General features: G+C 33.7%; 3 protein-coding genes across 5 annotated transcripts; all 3 read right to left on the bottom strand.

The window, feature by feature from the left end:
- Positions 1-245: 245 nt before the first annotated feature.
- LOC113736011 (putative F-box protein At5g52610) lies at positions 246-1884 on the bottom strand. Of its 3 annotated transcripts, XM_072082788.1 has the most exons (3): positions 1705-1884; positions 784-1601; positions 246-496 (listed from the first exon to the last, which is right to left on the bottom strand). In XM_072082788.1, exons 2-3 carry the CDS (start codon positions 1442-1444, stop codon positions 375-377), a joined length of 783 nt encoding a protein of 260 aa, XP_071938889.1. In that variant the 5' UTR covers positions 1445-1601; positions 1705-1884; the 3' UTR covers positions 246-374. The 3 variants fall into 3 exon arrangements, with proteins under 3 accessions (XP_071938889.1, XP_027118768.1, XP_071938888.1); XM_027262967.2 differs by having other exon boundaries at positions 661-1884; XM_072082787.1 differs by having other exon boundaries at positions 784-1884.
- Positions 1885-7656: 5772 nt separating this feature from the next.
- On the bottom strand, positions 7657-8705 carry LOC113736008 (putative F-box protein At4g38870). The gene is made up of 2 exons (XM_027262963.1): positions 8543-8705; positions 7657-8372 (listed from the first exon to the last, which is right to left on the bottom strand). Exons 1-2 carry the CDS (start codon positions 8703-8705, stop codon positions 7657-7659), a joined length of 879 nt encoding a protein of 292 aa, XP_027118764.1.
- A 16068-nt stretch (positions 8706-24773) lies between these two features.
- Positions 24774-25999, bottom strand: LOC113736007 (F-box protein At2g23160-like). The gene is made up of 2 exons (XM_027262962.1): positions 25528-25999; positions 24774-25483 (listed from the first exon to the last, which is right to left on the bottom strand). The coding sequence occupies exons 1-2, from the start codon at positions 25997-25999 to the stop codon at positions 24774-24776; spliced, it is 1182 nt and encodes a 393-aa protein (XP_027118763.1).
- Positions 26000-27687: the final 1688 nt, after the last annotated feature.

Genomic DNA, 27687 nt, shown 5'->3' with positions numbered 1-27687 from the left:
TTGCTATCCTCTAATAAATGAGATTACCTGAGTGTTCATGGATGGTTGTCTTATGCGTTTGGCAGAATCATGTTTCATTCATTTCTTTAAAAATGTTCATTAAGCATTCAATATTGGCAACTCTCATAAAATGGTTTGTGCAAAAAACCTGATATGGAAAAGATATACAAAAGAAGGTACAAGAAAATCAACATCTTTCCTGCACAAAATGTTGGAAACTGTGTATGTAAATGATATAAACAAACTAAGCAAAGGTTAAAGATCAAGATATTGCAGCATCGTGCCAAGTGATTTTATGAATTAATTGTGCCACACTTGCTTCACTATTGACCGAAAGGTAATATTCCATGATTGAAATAAGGTCCTACCATACCCTACCTATTGGGCCAATATCTTTGAGGAACACTTTGCATTACCAAGGAACACAAATTGGGTACTTTGGATCCAGCACTAGACGGGAATAGGCCAGATGCGGGATTGCGAAGTAACTTGTTTCCTGCAACGGAAACACACCACAAATGATGATGAAATTAAAGTTTGAAGCTGCAGAATCAAAATTAAAGTTTATAGCTACGAAATTAACTACACAAAATACTGCACTGAGTACAAGAAACTAAAAGACTAAGAACTAATAAATGATGGTAACAAGGAACGATTTACTCTTCTCCTCTTTATTTTTCCTGCATTTGTTTTATGCTGTTCCTTGGCTTGAAAATTCCAGTGGAAAAATGTTTTCTACATGATTGCTCACAGCAGCACTTGCATCATAGGAAAGGAGATTACCAGCGGCTATACTAGGCATCCCAGGACAAGTAATATTGCTGGTCCTTAAATTTCCTGTTTCCAGATCGTAAAATACTAACTGCAACATGTCATGGTACCCCAATTTTGTAGTCATCAAGATTTCACTAGTTTTGTGCGTTGTCCCTATGACTTTAAGTCTGGAAACTGGAATTCTTGGCAATTTGATTACATTCTTGGCCCAATTTTTATCCTCCTTGTTGAATATCCATAGCTTCAACAAATTATGACAAAATGGTTTTCTGTATACGATGGCAAGATCATCTCCAATCCGTGTCACTTGACGAATTCTTTTAGTCCTTTTGGGAGGAAAAACCATCCCAAACTTCTCCTCCCCAACATGAAAATATTGTATAGCTCTTTCACCATCTACGAACAATTCATCTTTCCAATAAATACATCCATCCACGCAAATTGTCCCCTTCTTGAATTTCTCCAGTAGTGGTTTGTTGCCCATCGTCCTCCACAAATTCGTTCCAATTGTAAGAATCCTCCACTTAACTTGCCTGCCGAAATCCAAAGTGCAGAGCACTTTATATTCCTTCCTATGAGGATCAAATCCCAGAAACATTGATGGATAACGGAATTGTAGTGGACGCTGATAAGGAAGCGTTACCTTTTCCCCGGTGGTAATATTCAGCATCTTAAGTTGATAATCTTTCCGGTCGAAGAAACAGATGAGACCATTGACAATATCTGTGCATGGTGAAGATTGTTGGAAGTTATGAGTAGGGAGTCCAGCTGTCAAGGCGGCTTCAAGATTTGTAGGGAAGATTGATCGGATCGTTGAAAAGTTTTTTCTAAGATAGAATATAAGATAGGAGGCATCGGGCCGAGTTTGTGAGACTTTGTAGTGCAAATTAGCAAGGTAGGGGCTGGAAATTAGGGTTTTCCAAGACTTACAAACGCACTTGAGTCGCATAAGAGGCTTTGCTGGAATTCTTTTGAATATGTTCAAGAGAATATCATCCGGGAGTTGAAGCTCCAAATCCCCTCTTCTCTTCCTCTTTCCCATGATCAAAGTAATTGGATCTGAGTTTGTTGTTGTTATGTTTCGTCGCTCTTATGTCTTTTTTTATTAGTGTGGGGGGGGGGGGGGGAGTCTCTCTTGTTATTTCTGAGTGATCATGAAAAAAGTTGAAGAGGTAGTGAAGAATTCTTTTTAGGGTACGTAATTAACAAGGGAAATTAGAGAAAAAAATATATAGAAGAGACGGTTAGGAAAGAGCTGGTACAAAAGGGGATTAAAAAGGGAACTTCTTCGTTCATTGGAAGAGATCACGAGAATATTGGGGAGAATTATAGTTTCGGTTTCCAATATTTGCCATGTGTGTCCAATTGGTCTCTAGTGTATCTGTCAAAATAAATTTAGTCCCCAAAGTTTGTGAGTTTAGGCAAATTTGAGACAATTAATAGAAATTGAACAATGACTAACGGTGAACATTGAATTGCCGTTAGTCAACAATTTTAACTTTCAATTTTGGTCTTCAATGTTTGGATTTTGAATAATTATTTTTTTCCTAAATTTTAAATTATTATATTAAGGGTTTTAGCATGATTTGAGATGCAAATTAAATAGGTAACAAGAATTCTAATTAAACTTCTCCTCTAACATTTATTTCACTTATTCATGCCAAATATATCTGATATGTTTCATTTTTCTGCAGTTAATCTTAAATTTGGTATAATTTATGTGTATAAGTATTTCTCACTATTAATAAATAATTGATATTTTTTTTTAGTATTTTTATTTCTAGCAATATTTGAATAAACTTAACTATATATCTTTTCAAACTATAAGGAATATAACGTTTTGGCAAATTAAGTTGATTTTTTTTTTTTGCATTTTAAACAATTTATCAATTGAATTTGAAATGAAATTGACATTTTATACACATTATATGAACTATTAAATGATTATCAAGGTATATAGATATTAAAATAAATACTTTAAAGCTAAAGTATTGGAACGTTGGATTTTAATTGGTAGAAAAGACAACAAAAAAAAAATAAAAGAAAGCTTTCAAAAAAAAAAGAAAAAATCGTTTAAAATATCTCTCAAATTTTACAAAATGACTTTTTTCGTCCCTCACTTTTAAAAGTGTACTTTTACATCCCTTACAAATTCACATTGATCAAATTTAGTCCCTATCTAAATTTTCGACTAGTTTTTAGTCGGAATCTATCACGTGTCTTATATGTGATCATTTTTTAAGGGCAAAATTATCAAATCAAAATTTACATAATCTGATTCATAGTCCCTCACATTTCATAAAATTAATTTTTTTGTCCGTTACATTTCACAAAATGAATTATTTCGTCCCTCATATTTCACAAAATGAATTTTTTCATCCCTTATATTTTATAAAATAAAATTTTTCATCCATCATTAATCATGTGTATGAATAATTTTTTTTAAACTCATGTATATATCTATTTAATCTCACATGAACAATACGAATAGCATATAATATATCTCTATTTGATTTCGTTTGAACGTACTGTTCAAGTGAAATTAAATAGATATATCCAGAGAGTTTAAAAAAATTATTAGCTTTTGACTTATGTTTATTTTCATTTACTCGAAAATTGAAAATAAAGAAGACATTTAATTCTAAATATTATCAAGTGTTTATATCGAATTAAATTTGGATAGAAAAAATAAACAAAGAAAAAGTATGACAAAAAGAAGTAAGTGATTGACACTTTCAAATTTTAAGACAATCAAAAGGCAAGAAATTCAACTGTTGGTCTTAAAGGTGGTGACTAAAAATTTCAAATTTAAACTGCAATTTGTTAGCATAACTATAGAATTCGAATTAGGACTGATTAATTAGATGGCCTCATTACACAACTCAATAAATGAATTATTACCAAAAGAGAAAGGTTAAAAATATTGAATAGATTCACGTGGTAAAATCAAATAAATATATATATATGAATTTAAAACAAAATTGTTAGATTTAAATCCATGTATATATCTATTAAATAGTATGTATACAATTACAATTAGTCTGTTTAAGTGAAATCAAATAGAAAAATATTACATGTTATTCGTACTGTTCAAGTGAAATCAAATGGATATATACATGGATTTAAAAAAAAACTTTTTATACACAAGGTTAATGAGGGATAAAAAAATTCATTTTGTAAAATGCGAGGGATTAAAAAATTTATTTTGTGAAGTGTGAGGGACGGAACAATTCATTTTGTAAAATGTAAGAGACTATAGATCGGATTATGCAAATTTTAATTTGACAATTTTGCCCCTAAAAATGATCACATGCAAGGCATGTGACGAATTTCAGCCAAAAATTTGGCGGAAACCTAAGTAGGGATCAAATTTGATCAATGTGAATTTGTAAGGGATGTAAAAATACACTTTTAAAAGTGAGGGACGAAAAAAATCATTTTACAAAATGTGAGAAACGTTTTAAATGATTTTTCCCAAAAAAACCAAAGAAAGATCCCAAAAATCCTAAAATACCTTCACATTGATACTTATCTTCAATAGTTTTTTTAAGTATAATGGCTAACTACAAGAATTTGAAATCTACATGCACAAGACATATAACAATTTGTGTAGTAGTAACTATAATATACTTAGATTATAAAATTAGAATTTTCTTTTTCTTCCACTACTTTTATATTTTATTTATTATTGGCATATTGTCATCAAATTATAGCTTATCTAACAAAGATATGCTATTTAGGCTGCAATCATGTTGTGCTAATACAACGTGCTATGAAATTTTATAGATATTTAGGAACATATTTGTCATATATCTAATTCAATTCAGATATCATTTCATCTTAAAAGCCCTGGTTGTAACTACTTAAAATCTAATCTAAGGGACCCATAATGATCAAAACTTAAAATATTAGGGATTAAATATGCAAATTCAAAACTTTTGATTAGCCCCAATTTGATGTTGACTATTAGTTAAGATGGTTTTCCATTATTGTCCTAAATCTGCTTACAATCACAAATTTTGGGATCTATATTTGTTTTGACTGAAATATAAGGCACCAATTTGGCACACAGATCAAATATTGAGGATCAAAAGTTGTGTTTTGTTATTGACGTATATCAAATGTTGGCCAATTCAGGGTCGATGACTTAAAAAGTTAGGAATCCAGTTTGTTTTATCGATTATCATCACGATATCCAGCATACCTGTATCGGCTAATTTTCTTTGCTTACGAGAAAGTACAAAGGCAAGAATTGTTTCTAAAACAAACTTCTAATGTCATATAACCAAAACCTATATCGAATGCTATTAGAGGGAGGAAAGAACTTTGAATTAGACGGAATTGTTCCATGAATTTGCCATTTATAGAAATTACAATGTAAGTAACAAATGGAGGAGGAAAGGAAGACAAACCAATCTTAAGTGACTCTAACGGCAAACCTCTCATAAAAGAAAATATGGAAAAAGTATACGAGACTGTTAGTTGATTTAAATCAATTCCAGCACTAATAGGGTGCAAAATTGTTATTTAATTTATGATTTTTTCCCTTTATTTTAACCAGATATTTTTTTAATTGATGGATTCTACTTATATTTGGTTACTTGTACTAATTGTAGGGTGTTGGAGTGAAAGTTCCTAAAAATGAGTGATTTTCTGCAAATTGGTTGTCAAGGTTGAAGGATTTGGGATTCACATGTTCGGGGCCCATTTCCAAATTCGATTCAAACTCTGGGCAACTTTAGAGGAATATTTGGAAGACTTGAATTCTCATTATTAGTTTTATGGTTCAATTAGGAAACTTGGAATATTTTCTTTTGTGGTTTATTTTTCTATTTAGGAGATTCGTTTTTAGTTAGAAATAGACTTCAATTAGGAAACGAGGAAAAAAAGAAAGCCGGATTTCCGTGCGATTAGGAGTTAGCCAGCAACATTTTTTGGGATAACTTTTCGAAGTATCACGGAGGGATTCTTCTTATCTTTCGTAAGTTTGAGGAGAAAAATGATATGCAATTGTTATCAATGGAGTCCTGTGGATTTCCCTTGAGGACGCGTAGCTAAATCTTCTTTTCTAGTCAAGGGTTGACTTGAAGTCAGGGTTCCAAACATCTATGAGATCGAATTATTTTTATTTATTTTTTTTTATTCATTGGTATTTGTACGTTTTTTAGTTTAGTTTCTTATGATTGTTTTGTTATTTAAATGTCAAGGGTTTGATATTCGAATTAACCTAATAATCTACTCCAAATTAACCGGTTAAATCCATAATTGTTTGATTGGTCAATACCAGTAGCGACTCGAGTGATTGGTCCCATGTTAGGGAAACGTATGATCTAACTTAAACAAACCCTCATAACGTATTTGTTGGTTAGAGTTGGGCAGCCGTTTGAGCACATTGAAGATTACATCTTCTGGAAGTTGGGGAGGCTTTGAAACGTTTCCCTTACCCTTCTCCATAGCCTTATTCTTCCAGTTCCACTTAAATCTCCCCATAGAATCCGTGATTTAGTCTTCAGCTTCGCTTCAATTCTTTGTTCAGGGACATGGTGCTGGGCTACTTACCATTTATATTGAACTTAGTTTGGTTTCCAATAATTTATCCGGCCGGGCTGCTGATGAGTGCATCGCCCGGATGGGAAAGGAAACGCAATTCATTAGTTTTCCTTCTGGAAAAGGGTGAGCGAATTAAGAAACAGAAATATGAAAGAAAGATGGAAATTCCTATATGTTGGCATAATTAAACCAAGTTTTTGATGTTTCCCATTGTTGATTTAGAAATTCTTGTTCTAGTCAAATTTCAGTAATTTTCTTGTTCTAGGTATAGAGCAATATTTAGTAGTTTCTTGTTTGGTTTCTAAATTACCAAGCCTTGTGCACTATACATAAGGTTTTTATTATCATATTTAATTGAGAAGAGTTTAAGCAAAATTAAAGAAATTGTAAGGGTTTTGTTTGTGATTAATAAAACTCCTCTTCTTCCACATATTATTATGTCTGTCAAATATGCATTTCACTATGTGATTTTATATACATACGTATAGCTTAGTCCTAAATCCCTTTTTTTTTTTTTTTTTGGCAGTTCAGTTAAAGGCATTTGGTCAATGCAGATATTTAAGACGATCATTCGGGTTTTCGTTCTGAAAAGTGACAATGTAGTGAATGAGCACAGATTAAGAATAGATATATTAGTTGCATTGTGCTACGGGGGCTCACACTTCTAAAGGCACATTATCATTTTCTCTTTGTAACTCAAGAACCAAGGCTACTCTTATTAAACTACACGATGTTTCAATATGTGGATCATGGATTGGAATACTTTGATGCAAGTGAAATTTCAGTACTACTGCCACCCGAACTTGTTAAATTTGTCAGCTGAAACATGTCATCTTCAAAATTGGAACCTCGCCACTGCATGAGAGATGGTCACTGAGATTTTGAAATTTCAAATACCTGAGTCAACAATAGTTGCAGATTTTCCCAGTAAAAACAAGAAAGAAAGATGAGTAACAGTTATCCAGTAATATCCAGACACCAAATTTGCAAGAAAGTCATTCCAGAAAAAACTTGCATTCTCTTTTTTGAGGTAAAATACATATCATTCAAAACTATACTATATAGAAGCTAGCCAAATCACAGAATATCTGTAGAATCACGGAATCTAACAGTAAAATAAACCCCAACACTAGAGAAAATTCATCACTGTTACAATCATTGCACGTATGACTCTGCGCATTAATATTGAACATAACCGTCAAATAGTGAACTTGATACACATTTTAAGCTGATTTGTTCTTTTCTGTTCTTCTTTCCCTTGCAAGTCTCCAGGGGAAGAATGTTTTCCACATGATCGCCCGCAGAAGCATGAGAAACTAAGAAAATCAGGTCTCAAACTTTGCCCTTAGGATGCGATGGACAGGTGATCCAAGTAGTCCTAAATTTTCCAGTTTCCAAATCATAAACAATTAATTTGCTCCTAGGTGACCACTTGCTACCAACTGTAATTAAGATTTCACCTCTTTTTGTGGAGCCAATAATTTTAATTTCAAGCATAACAGGAGGAGAGTCCCACAATTTGATTTGAATTGTGGTCTTGGTCCAGACTTTGTTCTTATTCCTGTCCATTCTCCAGAGGTCACACATTCCTGAAGAAGCATCTTTCAGGCATAAAAAAGCCAAACACCCTCTAACTTGTGCTAATTGCCCTGTGCTTTTGACACCTTCAGGTCCAAAAAGTACTTCAAATTTCTCCCCAGCAACACTGAAACAGTGAATACCTTTTCTACCATTCATGGCTAATTCATCCATCCAATATATGGTTCCATTAGCGTATATATTCCTTTGAGAAAGTCCCCAAATTGGTAACTCGTGTATTTTCCTCCATGATGGGGCTCCCAAGGCAAGGATCCTACACTCCTTATTTAAATTTTCTTTATTTTTAAGTATGAAGATGACTACATATTTCTTGGTAGATGGATCAAAACCCATGGCATAAGAACGGCTAACAGTTTCGTATCTGTTTACAGCGCTCAACGGTGTCCATGGAAGAGCCATCTTCTCCCCTGTGGTGAGATTGAGGACGTGAGGCTGCAGAATTTTCTTCTCTAACAAACAGACAAGGCCATGCACAATTTCGGTGCAAAGCACATAATTTTGGAAAGCATGAGTAGGAATTTGGGAGGAAAAGCATTCATTAAGATTTGTTGGGACAATAGTATTTGAACGAATCCAAATAGAAAATAGGAGGCATCAGGCCTAATATGAGAATAATCACGGTGAGATTCTGCAAAGTAGGGATCGCAGATTAGGCAATGCCATGCCTTAGAGACCGCTTTGAATCGCATGAGCGACTTTGCTGGAAGTCTTTTGAGCACATCGAAGACTACATCAACAGGGATTTTGAAGTCTGATGGCCTGCTGATCTTTCTCCTCTTCATCCTCGCCACTTTTTCATTCAACCCGGTCTGTTCACCCTCCTCCGCCGCTATTTATCTCGACGGTTTTTATGAAGGCTCTAAGGTGAGAGTTAGTCCATCTATATTTTTGTGTAAATTACACTTAACTCCACTGTGATTTTTCATATTGCTACATATTCCTTTTTAAGGTTTTAAAATACCTACATGATCTCCTATAATTTTATGTGAAGTAGAAAATAGACAAAAATACCAACTATTACGGTGACTCATCTAGATGTGCTCAAAAAAATGTGCATGACAAAATCATAATATTCGTCTAAACCTTTATAATTTACATAAATATCCACTTTAACGGTTGTAAGTTTTGCATTTATTGACGAAATTCTCATATGATTTTATGGAAAAATGCTCATGCCATTGTCAATTTAATACCTAAACAAGAACAATACTGATATTTCAACTAAAGACTTTATGGGGGTTATTTTCTATCAAATTTTCACTTTGCTTGAAATCATAGGGAGTTTTGTAGATATTTTAAAATGTTAAAGAGTTTTGTGGCAATTTGTGAATCTACAAGCAAGTTTGTGTAATTTACCCTTTATTTATGTGCTGATCATATATTCTTAGGTGGCAAAATAGAGATTTGAGGTTTCAGAAATTAAAGGTCTTGTATTCAAATCTCACTATTCCCTCCTCGCTCCGTAATTCTCACCTCTTCTTGCTAGCAAAAACATTTAGAAAAAAGGTTATGAAATAAAGAAAACCTTTATATAACATACAAGTATGTTTGTGAATTTAGGATATCAAATATATAAATAAAAGAAAATAGGACAAATTACACTTTACCTCCCTGTGGTTTAGTTTTTTTAACATAATTCCCCTATGGTTTAAAAAACTATACATAATTCTCTCATGATTTGAATTAAAGTGTCAAATTGACGAAAATGATTATTTGTAGTGGAGTCACCTAAAATATAAAAAATACACTTATGTAAAGTGAAAATTATTTATTAACCAAGGAGAGTTATGTGTATATTTTGAAAATCATAAGGGGGTTATATGGTAAAGCAATAACATAATTTTCGACATTTTTAAAAGTTCCGTTACGAATAACCATATCCGTCACTTTAATACTTTAATCCAAATCATGAGGGGATTATGTATTAATTTTGAAGCCATAGGTTGTGCATCAATATCATTTATCCAAATGTGATAGCCTATCCAGTGTCAGTGTACATAAGATCTAGTACTCATAAATCCTCATAAATTTATCCCTCAAGCAATAGGAGGTGCATATGTACTTTATTTTACAAATTTATTATATCTTCCTCCCTCGTGCCTTGGCCAAATTACAAAATCAACCTTGTGATTTGACTAAATTACATCTATCCCCTTATGAGTGATGTGTTCCTTTTTTATATTTTTATTATTAGACTTTTATTACCCATTTATCATAATTTGATTTTAATTTGCATCTTATTTAATTCCAAAATCCTCAATATCCTTATTTAAAATTTAGAGGACAATTATGATTCGAATTCCAAACATTGGGGACCATAAGTGCAAAATTAAAATTGTTGACTAATGGCAATGAGCGTTAGTTATTGTTGAAATTTTCATCAATTGTCCTTATGGCTGAAATAAAAAAAAATTTGGGAGAGTATTTGTTTTGGTTGAAATATTAGGGATTAATTTGACAGACAAGCCAAATATTAAGGACTAAAACTGAATTTTTCTCTTAAAAGTTTTGGGACTGTATTTGCTTTGATCGATACATTAGGAACTAATTTGGCACACAAACCAAATATTAAGGACTAAAATTGTATTTTTCTCTAAGTAAAAAATGGATGTATAGTGATATTTTGACATGCTTAAATTAGTATATTTCCTAAGTAATTACACAAATATTCCAGTTTCTTTTGTTTTTATGTTGTTCTAAGATTTCTCGGTGCCAATTTTCACAATGACAATGCTCGTGCCATCATTTTGTTGATTCTCAAGAAGAGTACACAAACTATAGGGACTCCCTCTCTGCAATTATTAGTATAACCTACTATATACAATGACTATTAAGACTAGGATTCCAAAATGCAGAGTCAGCTTGAGTAATCAAAGGGAACTAAGGAGGGGTGGCAGCAACCAACTAAATCACTGCTGCAGTGTAATTTTTCCCGCTTGGCCACGCCCAATTACCATTCCTGATAATAGAGGCTGCCTTTGCATTTTCAGAACTCCTAAAGAGATGAATAAATTGTGGAGAAAACACACGAGATACGGGACCTAATGATATATTCATTTCTGTATGCCAAAGGTAATAAATTTACCATTGTAACAATTAAATTCATAGTAAATAAAGTTACTATAGATAAAAAAAAAGAACAATTTAAATTTATTAAAAGCGATAAAAGTTATTGGAAGAGAGATAAACTGTAAGCAAAATTAATTGGACGAGAGTTAGATGTAAAAATGGGTAAAAATCAAGTATCCGTTCACCCATTAATAGTCTTCAATTAAGCATACCATCTAAGAAAGAGAAAATGGTTTATTGAAATAAGAACTTTCATGTCTGTATATGACGGGTATTTTACATACGTACAAGTTAAAAAACCGAATTACACCCGTTCACTGCAAGTATACAGGTCAACTAGTAGTTTAGGGTATATATCGGGTCGATCCCACAGGGAAGAGTGAACAATTACTGGTATTACTAAAGCTTCTCTATTATTTAGACTATCAATGAATTATAAGAAATTTAACCTACTGAAATTATACAAAATAACAAATAAAAGCTCCTTAGGTTGTGGTATCCCTAACTACTCATGCAAGTGCTACATTTGGATCATTGAATACTACATTTAGGCTAGTTATGGTGTAATTTCCTTATGCATTTGAAACCTACTTTCGTAGTGAATCAACTATACTCATAACTAATCCATACCTATTTTCATGGTTATGAAATTAGTTACAAGTTCATTTCTTCAATGAAATTACATGAAATGAATCACTAAAAACCACATAAGTGCACCTCTACTTTCGTGAGTGTACTCCCTATGTTTAACACTTCTTGAACTAGTGTTAAATCTCAATTTTCATTGCAGAAACAACACCTTAGATAATCACAATTAATGGTACCAGATTAATCATGATTTCAAGAGCCAAAGTGCTAAATAACTTGCTCAAATACTAGCAATCAAATAGCCAAATAATAAACACTAACAATCATAGAATGTTCAACCAAACCCAAGGCTTAAACTTTAGATACACATATTAAACACAAAATCCAGAACTTGTATATTAACTAAACTTGGAATCAAATACAAAAGATAAAGAGTTTGGAAGGAATACAACCCTTGTCACATGAGCTTTCTTCCTTGCCTTCTTCATCCTCCATCTTCATCCTAATCTAGATAATAAACAAGAATGGAAAAGCTACACTACTCTATACTAAGCTAAACTAACACTAGGAAGATGAAAGAGCTACATTTCTGCAGCTTCAAGCTTTCTCCCGTAGCTCACTCTCTATTTTTCTGCTATGAACTCCAATCTCTGCTATCTACTCCCATCTCTCCTTCTTGCAATGAATTTGGCTCTTTTTAATGATGAAAATGGTCAAGGAATGAAGCTTTTCACTTTCTCCTTACAGCTGGTAATGTTTCTCACATGTCTAGCATCCCATGTGAGTTGGTGGAGGTGAAATTGAGTTTTCCGCGTAAAAAGCAGACTTCTCTGACCACAATCCGGCCAGGAATCCGGCCACAAATCCGGCCAAATTCCGGCCGGATTGCTACAGTAAATCTGGGCTGCTACAGTGATCCGAGCTGCTACAGTACCTCGGATCCGTATGGATCCGAGCTCGGATCCACTAACCCAGAAACAGCCGAGGGTTCGGATGAATAGTGGATCCGAGTGTGGATCACTTGCTCTGTTTTTGGCTCAACTTCAACCGATCTTTTCTTGATGTTAGAGGCTGAACCAGCTCATGTCTAAAACATGAAAGTTGTAACCTTTTGAGTTATCTTTCCAATGCATCAAGAATCACCTCATTTGGATCTGTGTAGGCTGAGATATGACCGAAATACCCTTGCCTGCTCCATGCCTTGTTCTAGTTTCGACCAATAGCAATTGACTCTGTACTTCGGCTTTTTGACCTGGAAAACCTTCAAACTGGATTCAGATGTCTTCACCAAAGTTGTAGATCTATCTCTTATCTTCAAATGGGTTCAAGAATCATCCCAATCCGATCATTGTAGCTCAAGTTATAGCCGAAATACGAAAATGTGTCAAAACTGTCAAAATACACAAAATCCACTAAAAAGTGATAAAAACCTCATTTAATCACTTAAAAGCATTTTTCACCAATTATAGCCAAAATGATTCATATTCTTCCAATAATATAACTAAAGTGACTAAAAATAATATAAAATATTATACAATTATTACGTAAATTAGTCACTTATCAAACTCCCCCACATTTAAATCATTGCTTGTCCTCAAGCAATTCACACATAATCAAATGCAATGATTCAAGAGGTGAAACAATATATGCACTTTGTCCAATTTAATTACTCAAGACTTGAAAAATAATCATTATACAATTATTCAATTCACACTAAATACTTATAATATCAAGTAAAGAAAAGATAATTATACCCTAAATTCAACAAGTTAAACTTAATCTCTTACCCTAACTTAATTTTACAAATAAGTAAATCACATAGTCAATTTATAACCTTCCTCCTCCTTATAATCATCTTTTTCTCAAAATTCTATAACTAAGAGGGATTTATTCACACAAATTTTACTTAAATAGTGAGAATGCCTTTTTACGCGAAAATCGACACTTTTAGGTGAAGATCCCCGGTTACTCAACATTTCACTTATTCAAGTTGCTAATGCATACTCTTAATTCAAGTACCTTTTTACGCGAATGTCGACATTTGTAGATGCCAACCCCCGGTTACTCGGTACGAGAATCATTGGAGTAGAACAATTTTTATTTACTTTCTTTTCTTTTCTCTCTCTTTTTTTTTCTACTTTTTTTTTTTCAGAAATAAAGGACAATAAATAGATATTCCCTCTTAGAAAATATATAAGAATAATCAAATGAGGAATATAACCTTTATCGACTATATCAATCACTTACTTACAAAATTAAGTAAAGAGAAGAAATCTCATTAAACATGTAAAATTATAGGCATAATTTTCCTCATTTTACCAAATATACTTTCTAAAATGTAAAAATTCTAATTGCGTAATAACCATTTCCAAGTTAAATGAGGACTAAACCTTCCAAAATACATATAACATTTCAACAAATGGAAGAATAAGGTTGGAACAATTAGCCCTTTTTGAATGAAAATGCAAAAATTTGAAGAAATTTTGGGCTATAGTGAAATATTGGAAAAGATTTTAGAAAAATTTTTACAGAGTTTCTCCTTATAAATGGAAGAAAACTCCCTGCCAACAAACCTATTTTCTAGCAAATTATCCACATGGCAAGCATTTCAAACACAATTCCAACATTTCTAAGCATTTAAATCCACAAAATATCATCACCTAGCAAGTAAATGCAAGTTCAATACTTTCCTCCCCCACACTTAAACTTCACATTGTCCTCAATGTGAGAAAAGGAAAATAAATAAGGAGTAAAAGAAAATACTGCTCAATTGAACTTGCGTAATCCGAATCCATGTCCAAGTGATGAATTTCCAACCGTATTTGAGAAAGAATGGAGAGTTCACTTATTGCACCCTGAAAAAGACAAAATCCAAACAAATAAATTTCTTAAAAATAAAAGGTTGCAATCAACAAAATCATGCAATTCAAGGAAAAAGGAAAAATGATCAAGCATGTGGAACCATACAATGTTCAAGGGATAAAAACATGAAATGAGCTAATCTTTACTAATCAAATATGTGCAATAGTATCCAAAGCAAAGGGAAGCTAATTTCACACAAAAAATCCACAATCATGAACAAAATAAGTTCCATTTATACATTTTGTCATCAATGATCAAATCCCCGCAAGTACAAAAGCAATCTCAAAATGGAGGCAAACACACCGAACCAAAATATAAATGACCTTCGTGAGAATTCATGAAATACTAAAAACTATTGAACCACAAGGATTATAAGTGCATTTATGAATTTCATCAATTAAGGTCATCTTCAATTCACCTCTTCTTTTAGAATTATCTAAGAATTCACGAAATCATTCAATCAAGCACCTTTTCATTCATTAGATAATCTAAATTACTCACATAAATATAAAAAACTCCCACTAAGCTAATTAAATTGCTACATTTGGCTACTTAATATGCAACTTCGTTATCAAGCCAAATTAAGCATAAAACTAGCAAGAATTCACCAAATAAGTACAATAAATGCAAATCACAAAATATAGTTATCACTAACAATCACCAATAGCATCAATAAGCTCAAATAAATGCACCTAACTTCACATATTAAAAATTGCCTAAAAATAGAAAATATTCATTCATGGCAAAATTCAAATAACAAAGTTAGGTGAAGAATTGTTACCTCAAGGTGGTTTGGTGATGTTTAGAGATGAATATGATGTGAAAACCCCCAAGAAACTTACTCCAATTTGACCTCAATTGAGTGATTTCAAGAAGGTAGAACCCTAACTAATGGTAAGCTTGAAACCACTTTAGAGTTGTTTTTGAAAGAATATGAACTATGAAATTCACTCTAGAGGATGGGAGAAAGTGATTTGGTGAAGGTTATTTGAAGACTAAATGGTGAAAAGTGGTGTTTTAGTGAGTGGTGTGTGTTTGAGGTGTTAGTGTGTGAGTTGGGTTGAAGAAGAAGGGAGAAAAATTGTGAGTCGTGGAGGGATTCTGGGCAAAAAAACTGTTTTTTTTTTTTTTTACTGTTGCATATCCGGCCAGTTTTTGGCCGGATTTCCGGCCGGATTCTTGGCCGGATTTGCTACAGTGGATTTTTTTTTTTTTTTTTACAATCCGGCCAGTTTTTGGCCGGATTTCAGGCCGGATTTTCGGCCGGATTCTGTCCAGAATGCTCGAAAAAATTTTCTTTTCTCCCCTGACTATCCGGCCTTCAATCCGGCCAACATTTGGCCGGATTTATGGCCGGATTTGCTGCAGAAAAAGCTGTTTTCTGCAGTTTTTCCTCCAAATTTGCTTGGCCAACCTTCCACATTCAACCTACTTCATGTTTTTTGAATAAAATTCAAATTTAACATGATCATGCATGAATATAACTTAAACATGAAACACCTTAAATGCATGAAATGCATCAATTGAACATGAAAACTCCCTTTTTGCCTTAATATAAACACCTTTGCAATTGAGATCATTTGCATGAACTCTTGCCATTGCCACCTACAAAACACACAAAAACATTAATCGAACAACTAAAACTTACTAAAAACAAGCCAACATGAAGAAAAGTGGAGTTGAAAAGTGATCAAAGTCTTCGTTTTTAACAGGATCCGAGGTCGTTTTTGAAAGGATCCGAGGTCGGATCATTGTGAGTGAGCTCGGATCAAGAAGTTCGAATTTTTTTCTGATTGCAGAAGTGGATCCGAGGCCTTGGATCCATATGGATCCGAGTTCGGATCCAGAAGCTCGAAGTTTTCTCTGATTGCAGAAGTGGATCCGAGGCCTTGGATCCATATGGATCCGAGGCCTTGGATCCATTGAATCTGCACTTATTGCAGAATTTTTGCAATTTTCAGTTTGACCTCAATTCTTCAAAATACACCCTAGATCATTTCTATGTCAAAATAAACCATTCACGCACATGTAAAATGATCTAAACATGCATTCTAAACCTCTTTAATGCATCAAAAACCATAATTACTGAATTTGAGGTATTGAGATCTTTGATCAAACTTCGCCCTTTTCACCTCATTTGGTCACTTTTTCAAAACCTACAAATGAAAAACAACAAAATTACTCAAACTTATACTTTAAACATAAAATCACTCCAAAGTAACACCAACTTAAACAAACATTGGGTTGCCTCCCAATAAGCGCTTCTTTAAAGTCAATAGCTTGACTATTTCTCCTCATTTTTTCAAGGAGGCTTTGTTAGCGAATAATCCACCATTTTTGGTCTTGGTGGATCATTAAATGGTGACTTTATAGCAAAAGCCACATGATCTAATGATGTGAGAAATGAAAGTGACTCACATATTTCAAGTGTTTCATAGATATTACCTTGAATATGCACCACTTGAGAACTTACCAAAGGAAATGTCATGAGAGTATCTTGGGCAGGAACACCTTTAGAACCTATACTTTCAATACACTCCTCAAGAGGGGTAAAAAATGAGTCATTAAAACTCACCTCTTGAGATTCAAAGTTAGTTCCAAAGATATTATCATGTAAAATGGACATTCGCTCATTAAAACACTCTTGAGATTCATTATTTTCATCAAAATGCAATCCATTTTCACATACAACATTTCCACCATTCATGCTAGGATCATTTTGCAAATTATTAGAAGAAATAACTTCACACAATACATTCAATTGCTCATATATTCTACCAAAGTGAGAAGCTAATTCATCTATTCTTTCCTCAATCCTATCAAAACGGTCGGAAGTTACATTTGCTAGCTTTTCTATTGCTGAATCAAATTGATTAGAATAATTTTCTACAGCTAGCTCCCAAGATGCATTAGAATCATTAGCTAATGGTTCACTTTCTAACTCCCAAGGCAAAGATGCATTAGCTAGCCTTTCTATTGCCAACTCCCAAGATGGTTTTAATTCATATTGGACACTTTCAGGTTGGTAATCATAAAAACATGAATTATCACTATAAGTACATTGATTATTCCAACCATAAGCAGGAGAATTGCTCCAATTAGCACTATATTGATCAAAACAAGGATTGTAATGCTCTAATTCATCATAATAATCCACATTTTGTGCTTGCATACATGTATTAGTAGCATGATAACCTCCACACAAGTCACAAATCACATGATAAGAATTAAAAACATTAACATTCCTCCTCTGCTCAATTTCATGCATCATGGTGTCCATTTGAACTTGTAACTTAATTACATCAAATTTTGCCTTTAAGCACCTTAAACCATCTTCAAAAGACATACCTCTAGTAATTTCTTGGTTACCTCTATTGAAAGAGCTTTGCACTTGGTAACCATCCATTTCCAATCTTCCACTTCTCAAGCATTGTCCTCCAAATTGACCTACCCTCCTCATTATCTAAAATTACTTTTAAACAATCTCAAAAGTAAGATTAGTTAAGAAGGATAGATTCCAAGACACAAACTAAAACAGAAAAATAAAATAAAATAAAAGTTGATTAAAAAAAAATGACATAAAACACATAAGATACAGCAAAAACAACAAAAATAAGAAAAATTGTCTAAATTAATAAAGTTGCTCTTCACACCGATATTGCCAAATCTTCCCCGGCAACGGCGCCAAAAACTTGACGGGTATTTTACATACGTACAAGTTAAAAAACCGAATTACACCCGTTCACTGCAAGTATACAGGTCAACTAGTAGTTTAGGGTATATATCGGGTCGATCCCACAGGGAAGAGTGAACAATTACTGGTATTACTAAAGCTTCTCTATTATTTAGACTATCAATGAATTATAAGAAATTTAACCTACTGAAATTATACAAAATAACAAATAAAAGCTCCTTAGGTTGTGGTATCCCTAACTACTCATGCAAGTGCTACATTTGGATCATTGAATACTACATTTAGGCTAGTTATGGTGTAATTTCCTTATGCATTTGAAACCTACTTTCGTAGTGAATCAACTATACTCATAACTAATCCATACCTATTTTCATGGTTATGAAATTAGTTACAAGTTCATTTCTTCAATGAAATTACATGAAATGAATCACTAAAAACCACATAAGTGCACCTCTACTTTCGTGAGTGTACTCCCTATGTTTAACACTTCTTGAACTAGTGTTAAATCTCAATTTTCATTGCAGAAACAACACCTTAGATAATCACAATTAATGGTACCAGATTAATCATGATTTCAAGAGCCAAAGTGCTAAATAACTTGCTCAAATACTAGCAATCAAATAGCCAAATAATAAACACTAACAATCATAGAATGTTCAACCAAACCCAAGGCTTAAACTTTAGATACACATATTAAACACAAAATCCAGAACTTGTATATTAACTAAACTTGGAATCAAATACAAAAGATAAAGAGTTTGGAAGGAATACAACCCTTGTCACATGAGCTTTCTTCCTTGCCTTCTTCATCCTCCATCTTCATCCTAATCTAGATAATAAACAAGAATGGAAAAGCTACACTACTCTATACTAAGCTAAACTAACACTAGGAAGATGAAAGAGCTACATTTCTGCAGCTTCAAGCTTTCTCCCGTAGCTCACTCTCTATTTTTCTGCTATGAACTCCAATCTCTGCTATCTACTCCCATCTCTCCTTCTTGCAATGAATTTGGCTCTTTTTAATGATGAAAATGGTCAAGGAATGAAGCTTTTCACTTTCTCCTTACAGCTGGTAATGTTTCTCACATGTCTAGCATCCCATGTGAGTTGGTGGAGGTGAAATTGAGTTTTCCGCGTAAAAAGCAGACTTCTCTGACCACAATCCGGCCAGGAATCCGGCCACAAATCCGGCCAAATTCCGGCCGGATTGCTACAGTAAATCTGGGTTGCTACAGTGATCCGAGCTGCTACAGTACCTCGGATCCGTATGGATCCGAGCTCGGATCCACTAACCCAGAAACAGCCGAGGGTTCGGATGAATAGTGGATCCGAGTGTGGATCACTTGCTCTGTTGTTGGCTCAACTTCAACCGATCTTTTCTTGATGTTAGAGGCTGAACCAGCTCATGTCTAAAACATGAAAGTTGTAGCCTTTTGAGTTATCTTTCCAATGCATCAAGAATCACCTCATTTGGATCTGTGTAGGCTGAGATATGACCGAAATACCCTTGCCTGCTCCATGCCTTGTTCTAGTTTCGACCAATAGCAATTGACTCTGTACTTCGGCTTTTTGACCTGGAAAACCTTCAAACTGGATTCAGATGTCTTCACCAAAGTTGTAGATCTATCTCTTATCTTCAAATGGGTTCAAGAATCATCCCAATCCGATCATTGTAGCTCAAGTTATAGCCAAAATACGAAAATGTGTCAAAACTGTCAAAACACACAAAATCCACTAAAAAGTGATAAAAACCTCATTTAATCACTTAAAAGCATTTTTCACCAATTATAGCCAAAATGATTCATATTCTTCCAATAATATAACTAAAGTGACTAAAAATAATATAAAATATCATACAATTATTACGTAAATTAGTCACTTATCAGTATATGAATCCTCTAAAGAGGGGTGCATGTTTTTTGTTACCTTATTTATGTCAGCAATCTACCTAGGCCATTACTAGTTAGAAATTTTCCCCAAATGACTACCATAAACGTAATTAACCACTGGGCCAATGGCTCAGTGGCCACCTGGGAGGGACTTAAGTCCCTCCTTGGGCTGTTGGTGAGGGTTCAAACCTCATCAGCAGCGAAAAAAATCTAAGGGTTATGTCATAGCACTCCCTTGGTCTAGTTGGGTCTGTATACCTACTAGTCCCTACAACAGCCTCTTTAGGCTCCCCTCCCCCTAAATTAGGATAGAGTAGGTTATACAAATGTATCGTTGCTGACAAAAAAAAAAAAAAAAAAAAAGACTACCATAAACGTAATAAGTTCACCTACTTCAAAATGAAAATAGAGACGGCAGATCTCTAAAAGCAATGATATTGAGCATTCTTGTGCTTGCCTTTTTTTCCCCCATTTTTGGAAAGGATTGAGCTTGGAAACTTGTACAAGTCGTTCCACACATTCTAGATCCAGTATATATATCTATATTTCAGCTGATATTTATGATAGGTTGCACTTTTATCAATTATTTTATTATTAATTTTTTCTATTATTTTATCAAATATGGATTAATTATCAAATTCTACTCATTTTTAAAAATTTGTAATTATTTTAGAGAGTAGAACAAAATACCATAAAAATATATCAATTTAACGATAGTCAGCATAAGAGTTTGAGTAGCACTAGCAGTCAACAAGGTGGGGACTGATTCAACTTTGTTTCCTTGTTGCGTGGAAGATATGCGACAGCCAGGGGCAATTTTGGAAGACTAGACCACTTCTCTTCTTATTGGCAGTTTCCAAAGAGGAGAAAGTCAGAAGAGACTAGGAGTCTGCCTTTTACTCCTTATTGCTAGCCGAATGGGAGTAGCGATTATATAGCAATTAGAGAGAAAAAGTAGCCGTCATTCTTGACCCTTTTTGGCAATTGACTTTTGCATCTTTTATTCTGCTTTTCTATTCCATCGTATGTAGACACTTGGGAGAAAACAATTAGCCAAGTTCCACCGTCTTTTTCATCTAAATTTTGGGACAATGTATGCCGCAAATATCTCTGCAATTTTGCATGGGTTCTCTTCAACAAGAATGAACTAAATTTCTTTTTCTAGTCAAGAAATAACGGACGATTTGGTTCGACATAAATTGTGAGATCTAACTAATTTTAGTTTTTCTATTATTTCATGGTATTCGATTATTATTTGATTGTTCTAAATTAGTGGCAACTGGCATAATCAGGGTTATGTTAGGGAAATATATGAACTAATTTGTAGACAACCCTCATAGCGTGTTGTCTGGTTTGAATAGAGTTTCTCTGTGTCTTAAGGCAATTGTGAAATTTAATTCTATGGTCGTAGTTAGGATTATTTTGCAATTAGGGCAATAACCAACAGTCGTACCTGAGCTATCGATAATTACGGAGAAATTGATTATTATCGTTTGTTTGACAATTATAACTTGTTTATTAGTTTATATGTGGAATATTCTTGCATCGATAATCAATTAGAAGAACTATTTCCGAAGTTGATTTTTGATTAGAGCTGTCTAATACTATTTGAGTTTTTACTTGATTGCTATTTAGTGGTTATTTAATTCTTATTTGACTGCAACATTTGATTAGCATAGCTCATTGTTAATTTCCCTAAAATCCCCCTATAACTTGAACTTTAGTAGAAACGAATTACTCCCAGTCCCTGAGGATACGACCCTACTTGTCCTGTATACAAATTATAGATTTCTCGTGAATAAATTCTGGTATATCAGGTCAAGCAAACTCTTCGGAATCAGGGTGAATCGAGTAACCCATTGCACATCTAGAGTCGCTGCTCCAGTACTAGAATTGACACGAAATTACTTTGTTGGCACTTAGGATTAGAAGTGGCAAAATGGATATATGGTTGATAAATGGTTTTAGTTAAATGGATAGTGGATCAAATTGATCCAATCCAATTAAAACCATTTAATAAATGGATCTAAATGGATGTCATTTAAATGGATAGTGTAAACTATGATCCATCCATTTATCCATTTACTCTCCCAAATCCTAAATTTAAGATCCAAATGCTTTTTTTCAAAAAATACAGATCCCCAAAGTTCTATCCTTAAATCACCTAAAACCTTTTGATAATAACAAATGCTTGTACTACTACTCTATTTCAGTTCTTCATAAAATTAGTTTAGTTCCAAGAAAATTTAACTGCTGTGGTCAATTTAACCTTTCGTCATTACTTTAAATATCATTTTGTAAAGTAATGAACAATTAAGAACTTGGCTATATTTTTATAACTTTTGAATGAATTGAATACGGCTTTACAGTGAAAAGAAGTTTACGTTTCCAATTTTTTGCACTCCTGTTCAAGAGTGATGTCTTGAATAAAAGTGGAGTTCTAATAAAAAATCTTATATTATTTGACAAGTAAAATATTTTCATTACATGTGCACGTAGTACCTAAAAATGTATGAAACTCCTTATTATACCATTGATATACAAGCTACCTTATATTACTTAGTAAATTAGGTGTCTTTTTTTTTTTGGATAGTTGGATTGGGTGATAAGGGGAGAGGGATTGCAAGTATGAGGATTTGGAAGAAAAAAAAAAGGTGTCATTTACATATCTTAACCAATGTTGTGGGGACACTCGTTAGAAAAATTCTTTTTATAAATAAAAGAATTAAAAAAATAAAAATTATTTTGACACTGCATGATGCATTGTCGCTTTTTTTTTACTTAAGAATATAAATGTTTGCAATCATTACTACATGAGAGTTTAATTAAAAAAAAAAACAAGAGTAGAGACTAAATTATAATTTTGAAAAGGATGGAAGAAGTCTAGGAACTAGAAGCAAACAAAATGCAATTAATGTTATTGGCAACTTGGCATGTGAGGAAGTTATGAAGGAAAGAATAGGTGGTCCCACAAAATTATTTTGACATATGAGGAAGTTATGAAGAAAAGAATAGATAGTCCCACAAGATTTTATCTCACATTTTTATAAATGTGTTTTCTATTTTTTTAAGTTAAATGGATGTATATGGATAAGATGGATAATCCATCTAAATCCACCAACATAATTGGATTTAAATGGTTATCCATTTAAAACCATCGAATTTATATGGATAATCCAAATCCATTTAAGGTTGATTTATATGGATGGATTGGTGGATATGAATCCATTTTGCCACTTCTACTTAGGATAATTATTATTATTGCACAGACATCGACAACCTGTCAATTTAGCACCAAAAGTTCCATAGACTTAGAGTTTCAAGTCATCATCCTAAAAGATGTACTAGAAAAACTCCTAGCAAAGAGTCTTAAGTGAATCATAAGCATTTGTAAAATCATTCCGGTGCTTAGTTTGCAATCTTTATTTCATCGAGTGACACAATATTTGTTCCCTTACCCGGCCTGATGCCTCCTCTCTTTTGTTCCAGTAAAAAACATTTAAGTATTTCTTTTTATCTTCCTTGTAATTTAATAGTTTTACAAAATCAAATAAACCTAATAATATTTTTCATTGAGTGAGTGATAACCTATTGAAGTACCGAAAAAAAAAAAAAAAAAACCTGTTGAAGTACAAAAAATTTATTAGCTGGAAAACTTCATTCACATGGTATGTATTGCTTATATGTTGAAGGAATAATCAATTAAGTTTTTACCTTTAAAAAATTCAGTTTTTACCTGCCATAAATAAATTATCATTGAGTTTCCACACTTCGCATGTCTGATCTTGTAGAAATAAAAAGTAAAGTTGTTCTAACTTTGAAACTGGATCAAATCATTATATGGTGGACTACAAAACCCCAACAAAATAGCAAGAAAAAAAAACAAACTTTTTTCTATTCTATACGAAAATAAGTACGCCAGAAAGAGGAGGCAAGTCCATTACACACTTCTAACAGTATCATCTACCCTTATACTGTAGATGCTCCATACTCCTAGCATTTAGAATTTTGAACTTTTTCCAAAAAAAAAAAAAAAAAAAATTCTTCAGTGTACTCATGGTTAGCAGGAATAATCGAATATATTAAATCCATCCTTAAAGAACAAATGATGGAAAAACATATACTCCCTCCGTTCCATTGAAACTGTCATACTTTCTATTTTGGTCTGTCCCAAAATGTTTGTCACATACTCAAAATGGAAAACAAAAATTCTCTTGTTTCAATTTTTACCCTTCAAGATTCCCTCATTCTTTACTTTTATTAGTAGGGCCCCTTGATTTTCATTTGCTCTCAACTCAAGTTGCAAGACAGCCGTGAGAAACACACAAGGTTTAAAGTGATGCGTGAGAATCACTCTCTTTTGACGGATTGCATTTCTTGTAAGTAGCTTTGGCCCCACATGTCATTTTTGTCTTCTTGACCACTAATGACCACACGTTCTAGTGGCAAAATCGGAAAATAAATCTGAAACTTAATACTGTGCATAAAACGTTCAGCTCCTAAAGCACGACAAAGTTTTCAGGACAGAGGGAGTATATGTTTTGGCAAATTTATGTCCACAAGAGTCAAGAGATCACCTTTTACCTGGGAACTCATTCAAGCATCATATGCATATTCAAACATCATAACCTAGGACATTATCGTCCAGCAAGGAAACTAATTTGCCATATGACTTATTTAAGCCAAAACATAAACAAATTCATGTACTATTTACTGACAGATTCTACTCGCCTGTTCTTTCACTTGACCTAGGCACTTAGGGATCTTAAAGGGAGAATGTTTTCCACATGATGACAAGAAGCAACATCACCTAACACTGGATCCCCATTCCCGTCTTTCTTAAGCAGGCTAGGCAAATCGATTGTAGGCCTCCTACTCTTTCCTGTTCTCATATCATAAAACTCGTATATCGGTGGCTCCTTTGCATCAACATGGTCATGCCAAATAAAACCAAGCTTGAACCTAATTGCTTTTACCATGACTTCGCCCGTGTTGGTGCTGCCAATCAGTCTATCAACGAAAGGGCCCTCTAAATCCGGATCCTGAAGACATTTCTCATCCTTTAACCAAGCCGGATGATCATCAATGTTCAATGTCCATAAGGTCCAACTGCGGCAAAAATTTTTGATGCAGAGATAACCCACATCTTTTCCAACTTGGATGAGTGAAATGGTACCTCCGGCACTATCAATTTCAGGAGGAGTTTCAATTACTACAAATTTCTCCTGCCCGACATCAAAGTAAAGTAAAGATCTTTTTCCATTCATGACTGCCTTATGTTTCCAGTATATGGCTCCGTTAAAAGAAACGGCACGCATGGTTTCACCATAGTTTGGGCAATGTATCTCCCTCCATGACATAGAGCCGAGTGTGAGAATGTGGCATTCACGTTTGATACCTGCACCTGCATCTCTATGAAAATAAAGCAACTTATACTTGACTGTCACAGGGTCGAATCCTAGGTAAAAACGTGGCCTAAGAATTTCATTATAACGTATTCACGGCAATGTTTCCCCTGTGGAAGGAGCATTGTTTCCCCTGTGGTCACATTAAGCACGTAAAGAAGTTGAAGATTAGAGGCATTGCACAAACAGATTAGGCCATTGACAACACTAGTGCAAGGTACGAAATTGAGCTGGAATTTATGCAGCGGAAGTTGGGTGGAAAGAATTCCATCAGAATTTGTTGGAAAAAGAGCTATTGCTTTGCTATTGCGTCTTAGTGCATAAAACAGTATATAGGAAGCATCAGGCCTGTTATGCGAATGGATATGGTGGCGACGGGCGAAATAAGGATCACAAATTAGGGCGTACCATGACCTGCAGACATTTTTGAATCGCATGAGGGACTTTGCTGGAAGTCCTTTGAGGATATTGGAGGTTATATCATCTGGGATTTGAAGCCCTGAGTCCATTGATTTCTCTCTACTAATCTTGCTGAACAACTTTCGGGTTGTGAACTCTTGCAGTTTCATGCCTCGTTTTCTTTTATCGTTTTCGTAGGGTTCTTCTGGACCAGATACAGGGGACGTTAATTTGCACGATTCTCGTTTGCAAATTGGAATTATACACGGAAAGAAATTATTATTTCTTAGTTACACAATTTTGGTGATAAAAGAAGGATTTTTCTAATGGCTATCTGTTGAGTACTCCTTAGACACCTAAATCACACTTAAATTAAATTACCATGTAAATCCACCCTCACAATTATAATTATTGCATCCCTGATTTCGAACTTTTTTCAAATTAATTATACTTTTTCAAAAAAAAAAAAAAACGAACACATGAGACCCATCTTATTGGCTGCCTATTAGCCAAACTGGTAAAAAAAAATATAGGAAAAAAATCTTAGCCAAATTCCACCCTGCAACCCTTAGCTAATGACTAATTCACAGCTTTCCTCTATTTAAATTGCAACCCTTAGCACACCACTTGGGTCAACAGTTTTCAGTGTTAACAAAAACTAATTCAATCAATTTTTTTGCACTTTTTTTGTACCGATTTTTCTCTAACGATGAAAAAGAAAACTGTGTTAGTCAGTTCACTTTGATGATTTTGGCTTTCTTATTTGAAGATAATACTTGAAAGGAAAAGGATATAGAGGGTTTTCGAGCTTCTGCTAGCTATTGCCCGCGATTGTTTATTTGCTTCTGTAAAGGGCGCTTGGTAATTGCTTGGTCAGTATGTTTCAGCAGCTCTTGCGTCCTACAGTAGGAGTAGCCTTGTTTCTTAGATGCTACGCACGAATTAGGGGCATGCAACCGTTTCTGAAGGTTAAGAGCCATGATTGGTTGGGAAAAAAAAAAAAAAGGACAGAGTATAAGGCTGGGATTAGGTGATGAACATCATTCTTAACGTTATGTTTGCACAAAAATTTGTTTTAAGTTTATTTCCTGTTTCGAAGTGATTTAAATAGCTAAATGGGTGATTCGGAGGAGGAAGTGTAAGTGATAGGTCTCGGGTTCGAGTTTTTCCACTTACATAAAAAAAAAAAAAAGAAACTAAACAATAGGTGTATATTCTGATTAAATGAACAAAATTATTTCAGAATGATTGCACTGGCAATTGTCCCTCCTTCATTCCCAATATGTACTACTACTATGCAGTGTTGTGAGATTTGGAAAATTCAAATTTCAATTTCACTCTCATCCTATAGGTTTCGTATCCTGCTACATGTTGTTTCTCTATTTTTTTTTTTTTGGGGGCTACTTTAGGGGCTATGTCATCATATATCATCCTTTCCTGTTACCTTCGGATTGCATTTTTTTGGAATTTGGTTGGATTGCATTTTTTTTTAGAATGTTTGGTAAAAAATAGCATTGTAACACTTTTTTTGATATACATGAGATAAAAAAAAAAGGGTAATTTTGAAAATATATTTAGAATATTTCCAAAAAAAAAAAAAAAAGTCCCCCAAAGAATTTTTTCTAAAAAATTTAGCAATCCAAACAAAGCCTGATTATGTTTTAGTGTGAGTTTCATTCCTTCATATGCTCATATATTCTTTCCCTTTTTTTGGGTTAACTTTTGAGCTAGAACCCTAGAATACAATCTTGTTGATTGCAGTGCGGAAAGTTCCACATATTCCCCTTTGGTTAACTGGGATGAATTAGCATAGTATTTACTAGCTTTATATCTCATGCTATTCATGATTTTTTAAAAT

The sequence above is a fragment of the Coffea arabica genome, chromosome 3c, assembly GCF_036785885.1.
Source record: "Coffea arabica cultivar ET-39 chromosome 3c, Coffea Arabica ET-39 HiFi, whole genome shotgun sequence".
In the NCBI taxonomy this organism is placed as follows: domain Eukaryota; kingdom Viridiplantae; phylum Streptophyta; class Magnoliopsida; order Gentianales; family Rubiaceae; genus Coffea; species Coffea arabica.
This window is presented reverse-complemented; position numbering and strand designations above follow the sequence as displayed.

Excerpts from the sequence above, each read along its gene's own strand:
- LOC113736011 (XM_072082787.1), bottom strand. The coding sequence starts at position 1,816 with ATGGGAAAGAGGAAGAGAAGAGGGGATTTGGAGCTTCAACTCCCGGAT. Across the intron at positions 497-783 it reads GATGCCTAGTATAGCCGCTG|GAAACAAGTTACTTCGCAAT; the intron begins GTAATCTCCTTT and ends TTTCCGTTGCAG.
- LOC113736007 (XM_027262962.1), bottom strand. The coding sequence starts at position 25,999 with ATGAAACTGCAAGAGTTCACAACCCGAAAGTTGTTCAGCAAGATTAGT. Across the intron at positions 25,484-25,527 it reads TCCACAGGGGAAACATTGCC|GATTCGACCCTGTGACAGTC; the intron begins GTGAATACGTTA and ends GTTTTTACCTAG.
- LOC113736008 (XM_027262963.1), bottom strand. The coding sequence starts at position 8,705 with ATGAAGAGGAGAAAGATCAGCAGGCCATCAGACTTCAAAATCCCTGTT. Across the intron at positions 8,373-8,542 it reads CTACTTTGCAGAATCTCACC|AGAAGAAAATTCTGCAGCCT; the intron begins GTGATTATTCTC and ends TCTGTTTGTTAG.